Source organism: Carassius gibelio, chromosome A2 (genome assembly GCF_023724105.1).
Source record: "Carassius gibelio isolate Cgi1373 ecotype wild population from Czech Republic chromosome A2, carGib1.2-hapl.c, whole genome shotgun sequence".
Taxonomy (NCBI): Eukaryota; Metazoa; Chordata; class Actinopteri; order Cypriniformes; family Cyprinidae; genus Carassius; species Carassius gibelio.
Window position 1 is genome coordinate 5,119,899 of NC_068372.1, and position 15,570 is coordinate 5,135,468.

Consider the following 15,570-nt stretch of genomic DNA (forward strand, 5'->3'; position numbering starts at 1 on the left):
TGATTTTCAGTTAATTAAACATTTTCATTTATTTTGCACAATACAGCACTAAATAATACAACACTGGTGCACACAGAAAAGAAAGCTTGCATTTATGTAAAAGAACATTTAAACAACAACAACAAAACAACAACAACAACAACATATTTGAAACATTTGGGTCCACTGGTGAAGGAAAGCAAATGGTGACAATTTTCATTTTTGGGTAAAATATTCTTTGTTGCAATGAGTCAGAACATTTCTACTGGGGACGTGAATGATGGGATGTAATAAAACTATGTAATAAAAAGCACATGAGCAAAGCAGAGATAAACAGTTATTGAAAGCAGTAAAGCAAGATCAGTTTCTTCTCTGATTGATCTGTCATGAAACCTCAATATTTAACAGAACTGCACATCCATCATTCAAGCAGTTTCCAAATCATTCACTGTTAATAGCTAAAACAAAGTCTGAAGTGTTATTGAGTACCAAAGCATAAAAAGTGCAAAAACAGATGAAATGTTATAAATAATATAGCTGAAAAGAAGTGATTACATTTAATGATAAAAAAAAAACTGATTGAAAAGTTGCTGTTTTGATCTGTCTGTCCTCAAATTAATGTTCAAACGTGTCATACAAAGAAAAAGCAGAATGCATATGTATGTTTTTTTTTTTTTGTTTAAGTTTATTTTGGTGAGCAAAGGATTGAAGTCAAAAAATATAAATAAAAAAATAGCTGGAAATATAAAAAAGAAAAGATCTGATAAAACATATTTAGGCATATTGTTATTAAGTATTTGAGCATATGCACTACTGTATACTGAACTGCTAGCATATGACATCATGACCTGATGATTACAGTCCTTTCATAGTCAAACCACATTCCAAAATGTATGCAAATGAACATTTAGCTCATAACTGGATGGGCATTTTTATGTATTGTGTAAACACAACATTAACGTTTATACATAGAGTTATAAAAAGCAGCATTTTAATATCCATAACAGACCATGAGCCTCTAAACCTCTAATACTGACTTCAGTTAAATACCAACAAATTAAGGGTTAATTACCCATTTACACATTTGTTCTTACTTATGGCTATATATATATAAATAAACATATATATAAAGATTTTCAGCTTCTCATATACAGTAATGTATGATGCATTTATGCTGAAATGATTGAATGGAATGTGAGGCAGTGGAGTGGAGCATGAAGGTATAATAAAAGGCTTTTCAGGATCAAATCTAGATGAGTAAAATATGATGCTCATTCATTAACCAATAATGAAGTTAATGTCTAATAATGTACTGGTGAAGAATGGTGAAGAATAGAGAATAATTCCCTGATCAGATCATAGTGCTGCTGCTGATTGATTTACTCAGAATGATATATATATTTTGTTCATCCATGGCCTGACACTTGAAATATATAGTCTAAAAATGAAACCAATAACAGAAAACACCAAACAAGGTATACAGGGGCTGCCAAAGGATATATTATTAGGCAATATAATTATTTCTTCATAAATGCATTATCAAAAACATAATATACTTAGTATATCTATGGTAATATTTGAGTCATTCCTACTGAATGCAAACTGTAATGATCTGTTAAGTATTTACTGTAGAGTTAAAGATGTGAATGCACACCTTACCTTTAGTATTAAATATCTGCTTTAGTATAACTCATCCTGCACTGTTTGTGCTTTGTATATGAATGATGCCTTATATTCATATGTGGCTTGTTATTAATATTTATTGTTTTGCTTTTATACAGTGTTGGGGGTAATGCATTACAAGTAAAGTGAATTATGAATCAGACTGTCACTATTAACTAGTAGCTTCTTAGCATGAATGTAATGAGCATATTGGCTATTTATTAGTAAAACCAATATAATCGGTAACTTTTTTAGGTAGTAATGCAAGATTGCAATGCATTACTTTTAAAAGTATCTTTCCCCAACACTGCTTAAATATGACCAGACTATATGATGATTTTCCTCTTTGGATGAAAAAAAAAATGGCCATTGAATAGCTTCCCACACAAATTAATGGTTTGCATTACAGAGATTTTGTGGTGGACTGTTATTTTTTTATATAAATACTATTATAAAGTACTAGGATATGTTTGCTGTAATAAACGGTCAATGCAATGGTTAAGTCAGCCAAAAATGACACCAAAAAATAAAATACAGAAAATATGATCTTTTATGCTTAGTATGCAACTTATTTTTAAACACGAAAGTAAGCTGTTTTCTGTGAATGTGCGAAACTTCTGGTTACTGTAGGGAACCAGTGTGTTCATAATTAAGATAATACATTCAAAAATATGATAAAACACACCAATCTGCAATATCAAGCAGCAGAACCAGATGTTCTGTACAACCAAAAATAGCAGGAAGTCAGACAAATTCAATTTAAAATGTCCACCTCCGGACTTACAGGGGAAAAAAGATGAATAATAATAGTATGCGTCTGCCCTCATAACAACATGCTTTGATGTTTCACCACTGGCAATAATACAAGCTTGTACTGTATAAATCTACACTGATTCAGAGGGAGTTCACTTTTGTTTTTCACTGTCAGACTCATGAAAAAAAAAGACAGTCTGGCAAAATTTGGCAAATCTACTGAATAAACGCGTAGATAAACGAGACAGTCGCTCAAAGTCTTAGAGACATAGAAATATCACATTCTACTAACAAAGACCTGCTATCATAACACAAAGAGTGTCCCTACTGGCAGTTGCATCTGTAAATAACATTATATTAAAAACATTTTATATATATATATCATGAGTATCTTATTTACAATTCACGGCCCACAGTGCCATATATTTCATGTAACTTGATCCTGAAGCAAGCTCACCGTTCTTCATTTAAGGAGGTGATGTGACAACCTGAAAGCACCCGCGTTGTATGTTCACAGTTTAAAACCAAAATGTGTTGTCCTCCTCCGAATGCTGCTGATGAAGATGGCTTGAAAGTCTTGAAAGAACTTGTGGCTCATTTAAAAGACACGGATCTGGTCCATTAGGTCAGACACCGTGTCTCCAACTGTACATCTGAGAAGGTCCCACAACGCAGATTGTGAGGAAATCCTGAGAAACATGGTCTTTATTAAGGTTTGTGAAGTCACATGACCGTTTCTCTTTCCTCCTCCACCACCGGGATGGTTTTTTCCACCTGGAAGCTCTTCGAAGGTTCTTCCTCTTGTGTATGGAGCTCGTGACCCGAGGACGGGATTGAGTTCTCAGAGACCGAGCCGTTCTTCACGTATCCCGGGAGGTTTCGGTGGCCGTTGAGGGAGACGGGCCCCAGACGGCTGGTGAGGTGCAGGGCCAGAGGGCCCCGTGCGGTCACATTAGTGACGCTGGTGTGAGACACCATGGGTCCATAGCTGTACGTGTTACTGCCACTCCGGGCTTTTCTCTTGAAGTCCAGAGCGAGCGTCCTCCGACTCCATGACTTCTTGATCTCTGCTTGGACCTACCGAGTGATCAAATGAGAATATATGTGAGTAAAACAAGCAGTGCTGGGCAGTAACTGATTACATGCTTTTACATGATTCTAAAAACTAAAGCACTTGTAATTAATTACATTTTAAAATACTCCTAATCAAATTACTTATGTTTTTTTATTGATTGCATGATTAAATATTCACACGACTGAGATAAATGATTCATAATTTATCGATTCGCCCTAAAGACAAGTCACTGTCTAATTCATTCAGATTCTAAGGTGTTTTCTCAACATTTCAACATTGCATCAACTACTGATGAGCATATTAATGGTTATTTGAATTATTATTCAGTGGGTTATTTAAACATGTATTATTATGCCTTTCGTAGGCTTTTGGCTTTCAGATACATTAAAATGCACAAATTCACATAATTTACATGTAATGCATGTATTTTCAATTTGATTTCATATATTTTTATTTTTTCATATAAACCTCTTTCACCTAATCTATTTTCTTGACTTGCATCTGAAAAGTAAGACATTTGCATGTTCAGGTTTGCTGATGTTGTTTAATGGTCACATCACATCCAGGTAAACAAATAAAATATTTAATCGCTTTTAGTAAGTTTTATTTGACTCATTGTTCTTTTTTTTTTTTAATGTTTACATCAAAATATTACATTTTTATGACTGAATAAAATTAAAATGGTACAACATTATCCTAATGAAATCAATTTGACAAGTGAGATAGGTCAAAAGTATAGTCTTATTATATTAATTATATTATTATAATGATATTAAATGAAATGTAATGCAAAAAAAGTGTTTTCTCTAAGGTTCATATTCTGGTCAAGACTTGCGAGTTTTCTTCTGGAAATAGGAGATACACAATCTTGCCATTTTTAAGCTACGCATAACTGCTTCTTCACAGTCCTTTAAATCAGCCCATTCATTCTCATTAATGTTCTTGAAAACAGCAACCGCAAAAGTATGTACATAAATAAGGCCAAAAAATGAGTGCATCAAAAGCCCTCCTGTGTGCCATTGATCAAACAAATGCTCCCATTAAATAAATATAGCTATTAACAACAATGCACTTAAATCACCAGTGAATACAGTACACCATGAGCCAGAGAAAGAGAACAAAAAAGGTCAAATGTAATATTCAGTGAAGAAAAGTTAGTTTAGAATTAGCTGGGAAAGTGCATGATATTGTAAGGTCAAGATTTGTATGATTACTTTATTTATTGCATCAGTAACACTGCAATATTTACATTAACACATTATTTAACATAAACTAAGAATAATTGTATATATTTTTACTACTTTAGTTATGAAATGTATACACATAGCAATTAATTGTAATATTAAAATGATGTTGGATCATTAATAATGAAATACTATAATCTAACAATGGAGATATATATATATATATATATATATATATATATATATAAAATATTCAAGGGCGTTACAAACGTTATGTTATGGGTTGGGGGTTGGTTAAGAGAATATATAAAATAAATGAAACAATTAAAGCAGTAAATCATTTCTGAAAATTAATAATGCAAATTCAGAATTTAATAGTAAGTGCAATAAAATTGTATAAAGTGCTATTACTAACATAAGACTAGGGTCCTGAAGCTGCAGCTCTGGTATTACAGGTTCATGCTGTTTAAATAAAACACAGACTGAGCTAGCAGACTGTCCAGACACAAGCAGAGTGATGAAACCAATTATCTGCCAGCGTTTTAGGACACAGAAACTAGAGTATTTAAAAGTATTCATTCTTACCTCTCCATTGCAGAAGCAATATATAATTGCGACAAAGAATCCCTGGAAAACAGAGCATCAATATAAAGATACTAGTTAAAGCAACACTTTGGTGCAATGTCTTCATGTGTTTTGAAATATTACCTGGAATGAGTTAAAGAGCATTTCATAATGCATCTGGATTTGCCACGGCACCCCAGACACTTCTGTATAGGGCATTGCCATGAACACAATGTAGTGAACCCCAAACAACGGCATGAGGACCAGCGTCGATTTTAACAGCTTTCTGTGGGACAAAAAGATAAAGAACCCAACTATATTTAAATATTCAATACTGTTCAAAAGTTCAAAAAGTCAATTTTTCATATATATTTTTTTCTTTTTTAAGTAATTTACACTTTTATTCAGTAAGGATTCATTAAATTAATCAGAAATAACATTATAGGAATTATTAGGAAGGTGCAAAAAAAAGTGTGGTTTCAATTTCAGCAAATATATATATATATTTTTACTGTAGTTTCGATCAAATAAATGCAGCCATGATGAACATCAATCTTACACAATCTTACCTATACTGTTGTCTGGTGTCACATCTTCCTGCATTTGTTTCTCTAAGTTTGGTTGCCAAGACTCTGATTATATTCAGGAACAACAAAAAATTGACCTTTGGGGAAAAAGTATATGCGCTTATTAATGCATCAAAATAAAGACATACTGTATCTAATAGACACATGAAATAACTGCATTAACAATGTTTTCACAATGTATTCACATTCATGGAATAAATATAATATTTGCAATTTAAAACACATGAATGAATCAAATGAAGCTCAACATAACTAAAATTGTACACACTTAATTCTAAAGAATTCTAAAGAATTCTGTCTAAATAAGTGCCTACTTATGAATTTCTTTGTCATTTTTATTTATGGAAACTTACAACAATTGCTGTCAAAATAGGGATCTGCACAATCCATTTAAGATTTCCTGCACTTAAATCCCAGCACCTGTAGATCATAAACCAGACAAGAGAAGCTCAATCCAGACATGCTATTAATATTTAATATATAGTATACAAAGATACTGTTTTCTTTTGCAAAACATCCTGCATGTGCATACATTATTTACCATGTAGAGAATATTTTATTTGTTCCACAGGCTGAATTAATATTGCATTCCTGTATAAATGCACACATGGCAGTATTGGCAAACAGACTGAAGCACAAACACTCACTCAGTGTCAGCAAGAGTGGCTCTCACACTGGCCCAGATGGTTACAAACATCGCAGGAACACCTGTTTAATGAAACCTTTAGTGACCTTCACTCTCAAATGGCTACATGCAGAAGAACCTCAGTGCTTTTTAAATGAATAAACTAATACATCATTTTATTAGAAGTACTGGCCCAGCAGAAAAATAAAAATAAAAAAACGAAACAAACAACAGGAACATCCTATAGTTGATCCCCGGCTCTGCAGCACTGGTTTAAGCAACATAGAAGTGGCTTAGCTCCACAGCATCCACATTGTATGCGCTGTGCATGTACAACTTTTCCGCACAGTGTGTACAATGCAGGAGCCGTGGAGTCCAAATTATATCCACAAATGCAGACACATTTGCTGTGGTCTCTAAAAGATATTGCACATGTAACAGTTGGCATTACCTCAATGCAACTCTTGCCATCGTAGAAAAAGTCAAATTAAAAATCAGTTTGATGTACCGATTGACATCTAATATCATCTAATAACTGGAGAAGATGTCCATTGGAAGCACTGATTAAATATTTTGGATGATTTGGTGGAGCCAGAAGATTTGGTGGTGATTTTCTGTAGCCAGAAGCCGAATAATTATGCCCTAGTGTTGTGTATTGGGCACGAGTCTATATGAAGAAGATTGTTAACTCACCCCAGCCAATCAGAGTAAAGCCCCAAAGGTACTTCCTGTCTGAGAAGAAGGTCATGAAGATAAGGCTGTGCAGGTACAGGCCTTCCACCAGAATCCAGTAATAATTAGTTGCCAAGAAGTACAAGAAGAGAGTCACAGCCATCTTGCAGCCAATCTTAAAGGGTAAAGTAAAATCGATTCAGCACATATTGATTGGAAGCATGCGTTCTTATTTCACCTTTTGAGGTACAAGCTATATGAAACTTGACTCACCCTAAAAAAAAAAATCGACATTTGTAGTTTATAGAGAAGGACCATTTATAACAAGCTTTGAAAGATAATGTGAGTGGTTACCTCTTGAGATGAGGAAACGAGATGTGGCGTCAGTAGCTAGAGCTATTGGAAACTACCTTTCTCCAAAAAAGTCTTGTTGAATCACGTCAATGTCTCACACTTGCAAATGACATTCAAGCACGCCAAACAGAGGCTACTCTCAGCCTATACAAAGTGGCTCTTTAGTTTGGGGCCAGTTCTCACTATTCCTACTAACTATGACTTTTAATCAGTGATGTGCAAGACGGCATTTATTCAAATATTTGGCACACTCCAATGCCATTGGCCACTGTGAGACACTGGTGTGATTCAATAAGGCATCAGTATTTTGGGGGGGAAAAAAGTCAAAAAGGGCATAACCCCAAATATTTATTATATCCTGGTCTCTGAAAATGGCTTGGGACTAGAAGTGCACGATAAATATCGGCCGATAATTAATGCGCATAGAGCAGCTGTTACTACACAGAGCCATTGTTTTACTAACAAGCTGTGCACATTCACGTTCATTATCAGTGTGGAATTGTGCATCTTCTCAGTTAACAACGGCTCTGTGTAGTAATAGCTGCTCTATGCGCATTAATTATCGGCCGATATTTATCGTGCACCCCTACTTGGGACCTATATTCATGCCCAATTAGAATATCCATAATCCTTCCTGTTACTGGGTATTAGTAACTACCATAGTTACTGTTATAGTCTCAATTATGTTTAATTAAAAAGGAAATTAATTTAATCTTCATTAAGCTTGATTGAAAACCCTGTTTCCTGGTTACGCACATATGTGGAAATTATAGGAGCATCTTAGTGGCAAATCAACAACAAAAGGCTTCAGAGGATAGCGATGCTCCCAAACTACTACTATGGCATCAATACCGTGTGAGATTTCTCTGTTATGGACTTCACTGTTAGATATGACTGTATGTGTGCTGCACTTACAAACTTGGTTTTGTTGGCAGGAGGGGCTTCTGTGATGGATTTGAGATCTTCCACAGTGATGTTCTCCATTTCCTGCAGCGCGGCACCCGAGTACAACACCACATCTTTCACAAATATACTAATGGCCCTCAACATGAACGATACAAACAAGTGCATGTGGATGTAGTTTCTGGTGCAGTGAAGCCGTCTGGAAAATAACAGATTCAAAAGAGAAATGAGGTAAAACAAGGGTGATTAGTATCTGTATAATGACATGGGTATGACACAGGTATTACAAGGAGAGGGTGACTTATGAGGACATAACCCATGTCCCCATTTTTCAAAACACTTATAAATCATACAGAATTAGTTTTTTTTTGAGAAAGTAAAAATGCACAAAGTTTCCTGTGAGGGTTAGAGTTAGGTGTAGGGCCATAGAAAATACAGTTTGTACAGTATAAAAAACATTACACCTATGGGATGAACCCACTTTTCACAAAAACAAACGTGTGTGTGTTTAGCTGCTATCCAATGCCCTTTCACAGAGTCTAGAACAACAATGCTCATCTTAATTAGAGCCAGATGAGTCTTCAGATGACTGTAACACAATTTTTGGATTTAAAAGGTTCAGAAAACGCGAATGTTGAAAATGTAGGGCTCAAAAAGTAAGCTATAAAAACAAAATTGTAAGCATGTGTTCCCAAATTCCCTTTGGTTTGTCTAAACTCTCTCAAACTAGTTTGACCGGAGCAAGTCTATTAAGTAAAATATCCTCCAGATTTGTTGCAGTCCTCTGAAAGAAATGATATAGCAGACTGATCACATCAATGTAATATTTACATAACAGCTGCCAATATGTATAAATCTACACACCTCTACCTAATGATAACCACGTACCAATAATACATACTTATGTTTTAGTTGTAATATACTATTGTATGTATAATTTGTAGTTCCAACTCAAACTCAATTCAATATTCAGTTAACCTAAAATGACTAATAAACATTTGGACATTTCTTCCAGTATTTGTGAAAAAGATTGCATTATGATACTGCCAAAAAAACTGTATCCATCCTCTATGTTTCAGTGTTTATGCTAACGTATATAACCATCTGTGTGCTAGAACCAAATGCATTCTGTCTGCTTATTCATGAAATCACATTAGACATCGGAGCTAATGTCATTTTGTCTCAAAAGGATACTATATTGATGTCACCTGAAAGACTACAGGCACCTAAATGTCTGCACTAAAATGCCCCCTTTATTCAACACAGATAGCAATCAATGGCAAACGATCAATGTTTGCTATAAGAGTACACTTTCAAAAAATGGTTTCTGTATCTCCACTGGTCAATAATAATTGTGAGTGTTTGCTTTGGTCCAACACCAGGCAATCACCACAAACTTCGTGATATTTTAAAGTTAAAATGAAATCAAACGTAATTGTCCTTATGATTGTGATTGTTGATATGATTTAGTGAGTGCTCTGAGTGGTTGCTAGTTGCCAAAATATACCTGTATTGATGATAACCATGGTATATACATATTGTTATCATGCTAATACTACATATATGACAATATTGTAAACAATCAATATTGTAATCAGGAAGTGCAGATCAACAGAAAGCACAAAAAAAAAAAAAAAGTAATAGCGCCAAAAATACTCTTCCAATAAGACAAAGTTATTTGATTGCTGGTCAGTTTTTTATTTTAATAATTTTTTTTAATATTTATTATAAATTATTTTAGCCATGGTAATTATGCAGTGGAATCTTACATCAAAAAAGCCTTTGATGATTTCACATGGATTGGTAAAAAATATTTTTTATCATGCTCAGAACTTATTTATTTATTTTGCCAAAGAAACACTTTGAGGCTAAAAATGTATTTAAATCTTTTAAACCTTTTTGTCATCCTACCAAAAAACAGAAAAAAAATGAATAATAATTGCCGAAATCTGTTTTTTCTTACTAATACTCTGAAAATGCACAGTTCAGGTGTTCAGCTCTCTTCTGCAGCCAGGCATGTTAAAATATGAAACCGTTTGGGTTTATTTTGGTTATTCCGCTGTCTCCTCTGGAGAGGTTTAGAGCAGCTGTGTGGGAATCGCTCGCCTCCTCGTCATTAGACTAACTGCTGTTTAACCACCGTCCCATTGGGAACTATTGATCAGGGAGCTCAGGAGAGGTGATCCATATAGAGCCTGGCTTCTCGAAGCGTGCCTCAAACACTGGAGCTAATGTTTGAGAGTCAGCGTGCAGCATGGCTGATGTCCTGGAGCCATGCACCTGAGACCATACTACTGACACTGTGAGCGCAGAGCATGGAAACACTGGCAGCCGATCAGCAGCAGCCCAAACGAGCCCTTATTAAAGTCATTTTCCTGACCTGCATTTCCTAGTGCCCAGTCAATGGACTGGCTCTTAAGAACACGGAGCACTGGAGCCGAGTCAAGCGAATCTGGTACCTGTCACACGACACGACCCTTTATTTAAATAAGCCCACTGGATAAATAACGAAGGGAACCTCTTTGCATTAATTAGCAATGAAAATGGAACGACTGAACACAAAAGTAGTAAATGCACTCACATGTCTTCATACTGAAAAAGGGCCATTATTACTATTAGAGAAACATTCATTTGATGCAGTTCATTTGGAAAACATTCATAGTTCTTCATTCACTGTCACTGTAATTTACAAATTATTAAAGCTAAGCTTACTAATCAATTCTTTTTTAATTAACTTACTCCAGTTGATGTATTCAAATACAATTTTCTGCTGATTCAATTTTTTTAACATTTGTAATATTATATACTGTATAGTACTCAGTATCAATGAAATTAGCTTCTAAAAAATGTTACAGTTTTTAAATTTGTATTTTCCATGGCCTAATCTAAAGTGAGAATTATTTACTCTGGATAACCATTAAAAACTCTGGTAACACTTCTTATGAACCCCATATTTATAATACATTCTAAGAGTATTCTTAAGGCATTATAATTAATGCATAATGTATTATAAAATATATTTTATTAAGTTTAACCATCTCATGACTAATCATAACAACAGTTTAATGAATTATAATATTCACTTATTTGTGGTTATAGCTTTTAATATGATGATGATTTATAATACACAATGGATTATAGTTATAATGTATTATAAGTCTCATATCTTGCCATTGTTAACATATTAATTTACTTAAAGCAGACAAAGACTACTTATAAATACGACAACAATAATACAAATAATATATATATATATATATATATATGTGTGTATATATATATATATATATATATATATATATATATATATATATATACACACACATATATATATATATATATATATATATATATATATGTTTTTATTATTATTATTAATTATGCATTCATTATAATGCCTTAAGAATACCCTTATAATGAGTTATAAAATGGGCTTTATAGAAAGTTTTACCGAAACTTCTTTACTTCTGGTATAAAATACTGTACACGAGTTAGGTATGGTTAACAACTTAAAGAATAATAAAAATGATCTAACTCTACACATATGAGCTATTTATTACCGTGGCAAAGAATTAAGAATTCACTATTTGTACATTACATATTAATGTATTGAGACAACAATTAATTAACTACTAGATAATAGTTTGCATATGGTTATAAGTGCTTTGATACTGTACTATTAATAGAAAGTGTTACCAAAAAGGGTTTTACAAATGATTTACACGAAAAACTGTTGTAGTAATTTTTCATGGCCATAAAAGCACACATCAATTCAACTTGAAAAACCAAAGTCATTTAGCTTATTGTAAATCATTTCTACTTCAAAGCTATATCTAAACAATGGCAGCTAGCAGACAGTCAGCTGGACTCCTTAATAAATGCATCTAAATGAACAAAGTCTACATGTGGATATCATAAAACATGCATCAAGTAAACAAATCTAGATGTCAGCAAAACAGAGCATGTATGTGATATTTAGATTGTAGAAGAGTCCTGATTAAGACCAGTTTCACACATTTGTGGTGTTTAAGCAATGTTCATTTCTTTGCTCATATTGACAGGTTGCAATATTTAAGCAGCAAATGCTGTGAAGGAAAATCAACACTGCAAGAAGAGTTATGGCACTGAACCTCCGCTCCGTGTCACATGCTAAACTCTATGAACTCTAACTCTATTTATCACTAAGACTGTTTCCGTCACTGAATAATTACTAAAAAAAAGACAATTGTGTAATTTTACCTAACAATTCTGAATTTTTTCTTTCTCAGAACTGCATGATAAAAACTAGCAATTACAAGAAAAAGTCAGAATTGCAAGATAAAAATACACAATTCTTACCAAATATCACAGCTGTGAGTTTATATCTTGCAATTTTGACTTCTTCCATAGCTAACAGTTTTACAAATCAACAAAAAAAAAAGTACGAATCAGCCTTTGTTTGAAAAATGTATAAATGTTACATACAGTTGGCAAGTTTTATTAAAGAACTCTATGGATAAAATAAAATAATAATAATAATAATAAAGTTGATAAAACATTGTTGGAATAGTTTATGCATACACGTCTTGTTTGATATGATATTTCTGTCCAGGCAATATCATTTCTGCACTGCCTTCAGGCTGAGGAAAAAGCTCCTAAAATAGTTTTATAGATTCTTCATTGCTAAAGGTTTCGTCAATCCTTTCTGTGAATACAAGAGGGTTTTTTCTCACCGAAAGTATCCTAGGATGACTGTCGCCACCATAAGTGATCCCAGAGAGATGGAGTAGCCCACCGTGTAGATCAGGTAAAGTCTGTCAAAGACCTCCTGAGAATAAAGACAAGAATAAAGTGAGAACAAGAGCTTTAACACATAACAACACTAGAAACAGAACAGGCTGTAGGTCCTGCTGTTTAAGCAGATTACAATGGTTGTATAAAACAGACAATTAATCTAATCACATTATTACAACAACAACAATAATAATAATAATAAAATAAAAATGATTATAATAAATTATATAATGTAGCTGCAATTAGCAGTGATGCCAGCAGATTTTGTTTTTCATCATCTTTATCATTATTTATTTTTAACTACACTGTAAAAAATTTTGCCGTTAAATAACAGTAATTTTCTGGCAGCAGGGGTGCCAGTAAAGTACTGTTAATTTACAGCTCTTAACCATTAATTTACCACTCTTATTTTTTAACAGTATTTTACCGTAAATTCTACCATGGAAATTAACTCCACTCCCACTGCTTCAAACAGTTCGAGTTTTTAAACTAGCATTCCTACAATGTTAGTACTATGAACTTATTTCATTTGAGTCCACTGAGAAGGAATATTTCTTACACTTAATGTGCAGTAATAAAGTAACTAAATACATGACTTTTACTCAAATCACTGCAGCTCATTGTCAGCTATAGCACACATGTATGTGCTGAAGTACTTAACACAGAGATCATCACTGTATCAGCGACTCCACATTTACTGCCTTTATATAAAGCAGCAGAAAATCAGAATTTGTGGCTCATCATTGACTGAAGCACAGGCTCTACTCTCCAGCACAATGGTGAACAACAAAACTACACAACTAACAGATCTCTCTTGTGCAAACACACATTAATACAGTCAAGTTCAGTATTTACTCTCATTATCAGTGTATGACTTTGCCTAATTTTTTTTCTATGGATGTTCACAAATATTTTAGTTAAATTAACTTTTTTTTCATTTGGTAAATCTGACGTTTACATTTTACAGTATATTACTGTTTTTCCTTGACTTGACGGCAAAAAACTGTAGAAAAACACTTTTTTTGCTGGCAACCATTAATTTACGGCAAGAAACAGTAGAAAAACAGTTATTTACTGGCAGCAGGGGTGCCAGTAAATAACTGTTTTTCTACAGTTTGTTTCCTGTAAATTAATTACAGTTTATTACTGTTAAATTATGTTTCATTCTGTTTTTTCTTCATCTTAAATCTTTAACCCTTTAAACCCCACAAGAAAATCCTCAGTTTTAAATGAACACTTATAATGTGTGCACACTACAGAGTGTTAGAGTAACACTGAATCAGTGAAGTTAATGAGATAATTCGGTGATTAATTGATGATTGAGCATTAGTGATAAACACCTGCAGAATCACTGAAGGAAAGAGAAACACAAGAACTACAAATGACTTCAGCCACAGCCTTAGATGAAATCAACTGAATAAAAGAATACATCAAATCTCTCAAGATCTGATTAAACAACTACTAAAACAGCTTCACCAGATTCACATTACTAACCAGACTGACTTTATTTCTGTCAGATGTCTACAGAAGAACTTATGGAGAGTTAAATAGGTTTAGGTGTTTTTTTCACTACCATGATGGAGATCAGTGTTTACTTTAGTTGGGCTCTTGAACGTGACTGTTCAACAACTAAGGTTTTTTTTTTTTTTTTTTTTTCATGCTGTAACAATGCGCCTTTGGAACCTGTTATAGCAAAACAAAAGTACACAGAAGAAAAAAAATCTGATATTGTTGTTTATAGATTGACAAGAACAAATACTATTATTTCTGATCTAATCCTGTATCTCTTCTCTTATTGAATATTGATACTACAGCATGAGAAGGAACACTGCTGAGCCATAAGTTATGAAAGACTGTTAAGAAAATGTCACTCATAATAAATAAAAAAAAAAAACCTTTGCTGAAATTTAGACAGAAATATCAAGATTCAGCGTATGAATCACAACAATGGTGACAATCCACAAAATAAATGAACAGATCAGTTCTGAACATCACAACACATGCTACTAAAACTTAAAACAAATGCAAAATTATAAGCACATAAGAATTCAAGAAAATAAGTGAACAATTCAGGGGCATAATTTATTCATGCCGCAATGCATGCTGGGAATCATGGATGAGTTTTATCCTGTGCTGGTACCCAGCATGCATTGCATCATGAACCTTTTGATTGTCACCATTGTTGAGATTCATATGCTGATTGTTGATTTCTCTCTTTGAGTGTTGTGGGGACTGCTGCCCGAAATACTTTTTAACTAAAACTAGTCGTTAAATCCATAAATACTGGTTATCTCACTACTTTTCAATCTTACAAAACTGAAGTGTCATTCACTCAAATATTTCAACACCAAATTAATATTTGATTATTATAGCAACACTTTAAGTCTAGTAGATCATGCCTGTTAGAAACAACCATAATCACTTGACTATCAAAATTAA

General features: G+C 33.5%; 1 protein-coding gene across 1 annotated transcript in view; it reads right to left on the reverse strand.

The window, feature by feature from the left end:
* Positions 1 to 41: 41 nt before the first annotated feature.
* LOC128024664 (parathyroid hormone/parathyroid hormone-related peptide receptor-like) overlaps positions 42 to 15,570 on the reverse strand; it is an 80,922-nt gene continuing 65,393 nt past the window's right edge. The window contains exons 5-13 of the mRNA XM_052610734.1: positions 13,071 to 13,165; positions 8,371 to 8,557; positions 7,123 to 7,276; positions 6,452 to 6,512; positions 6,158 to 6,224; positions 5,787 to 5,881; positions 5,362 to 5,503; positions 5,239 to 5,280; positions 42 to 3,471 (exon numbers count right to left, since the gene is read on the reverse strand). Coding sequence (XP_052466694.1) covers positions 3,118 to 3,471; positions 5,239 to 5,280; positions 5,362 to 5,503; positions 5,787 to 5,881; positions 6,158 to 6,224; positions 6,452 to 6,512; positions 7,123 to 7,276; positions 8,371 to 8,557; positions 13,071 to 13,165 — 1,197 coding nt within the window. The 3' untranslated portion in view covers positions 42 to 3,117. The remainder of the gene's footprint in view (positions 3,472 to 5,238; positions 5,281 to 5,361; positions 5,504 to 5,786; positions 5,882 to 6,157; positions 6,225 to 6,451; positions 6,513 to 7,122; positions 7,277 to 8,370; positions 8,558 to 13,070; positions 13,166 to 15,570) is intronic.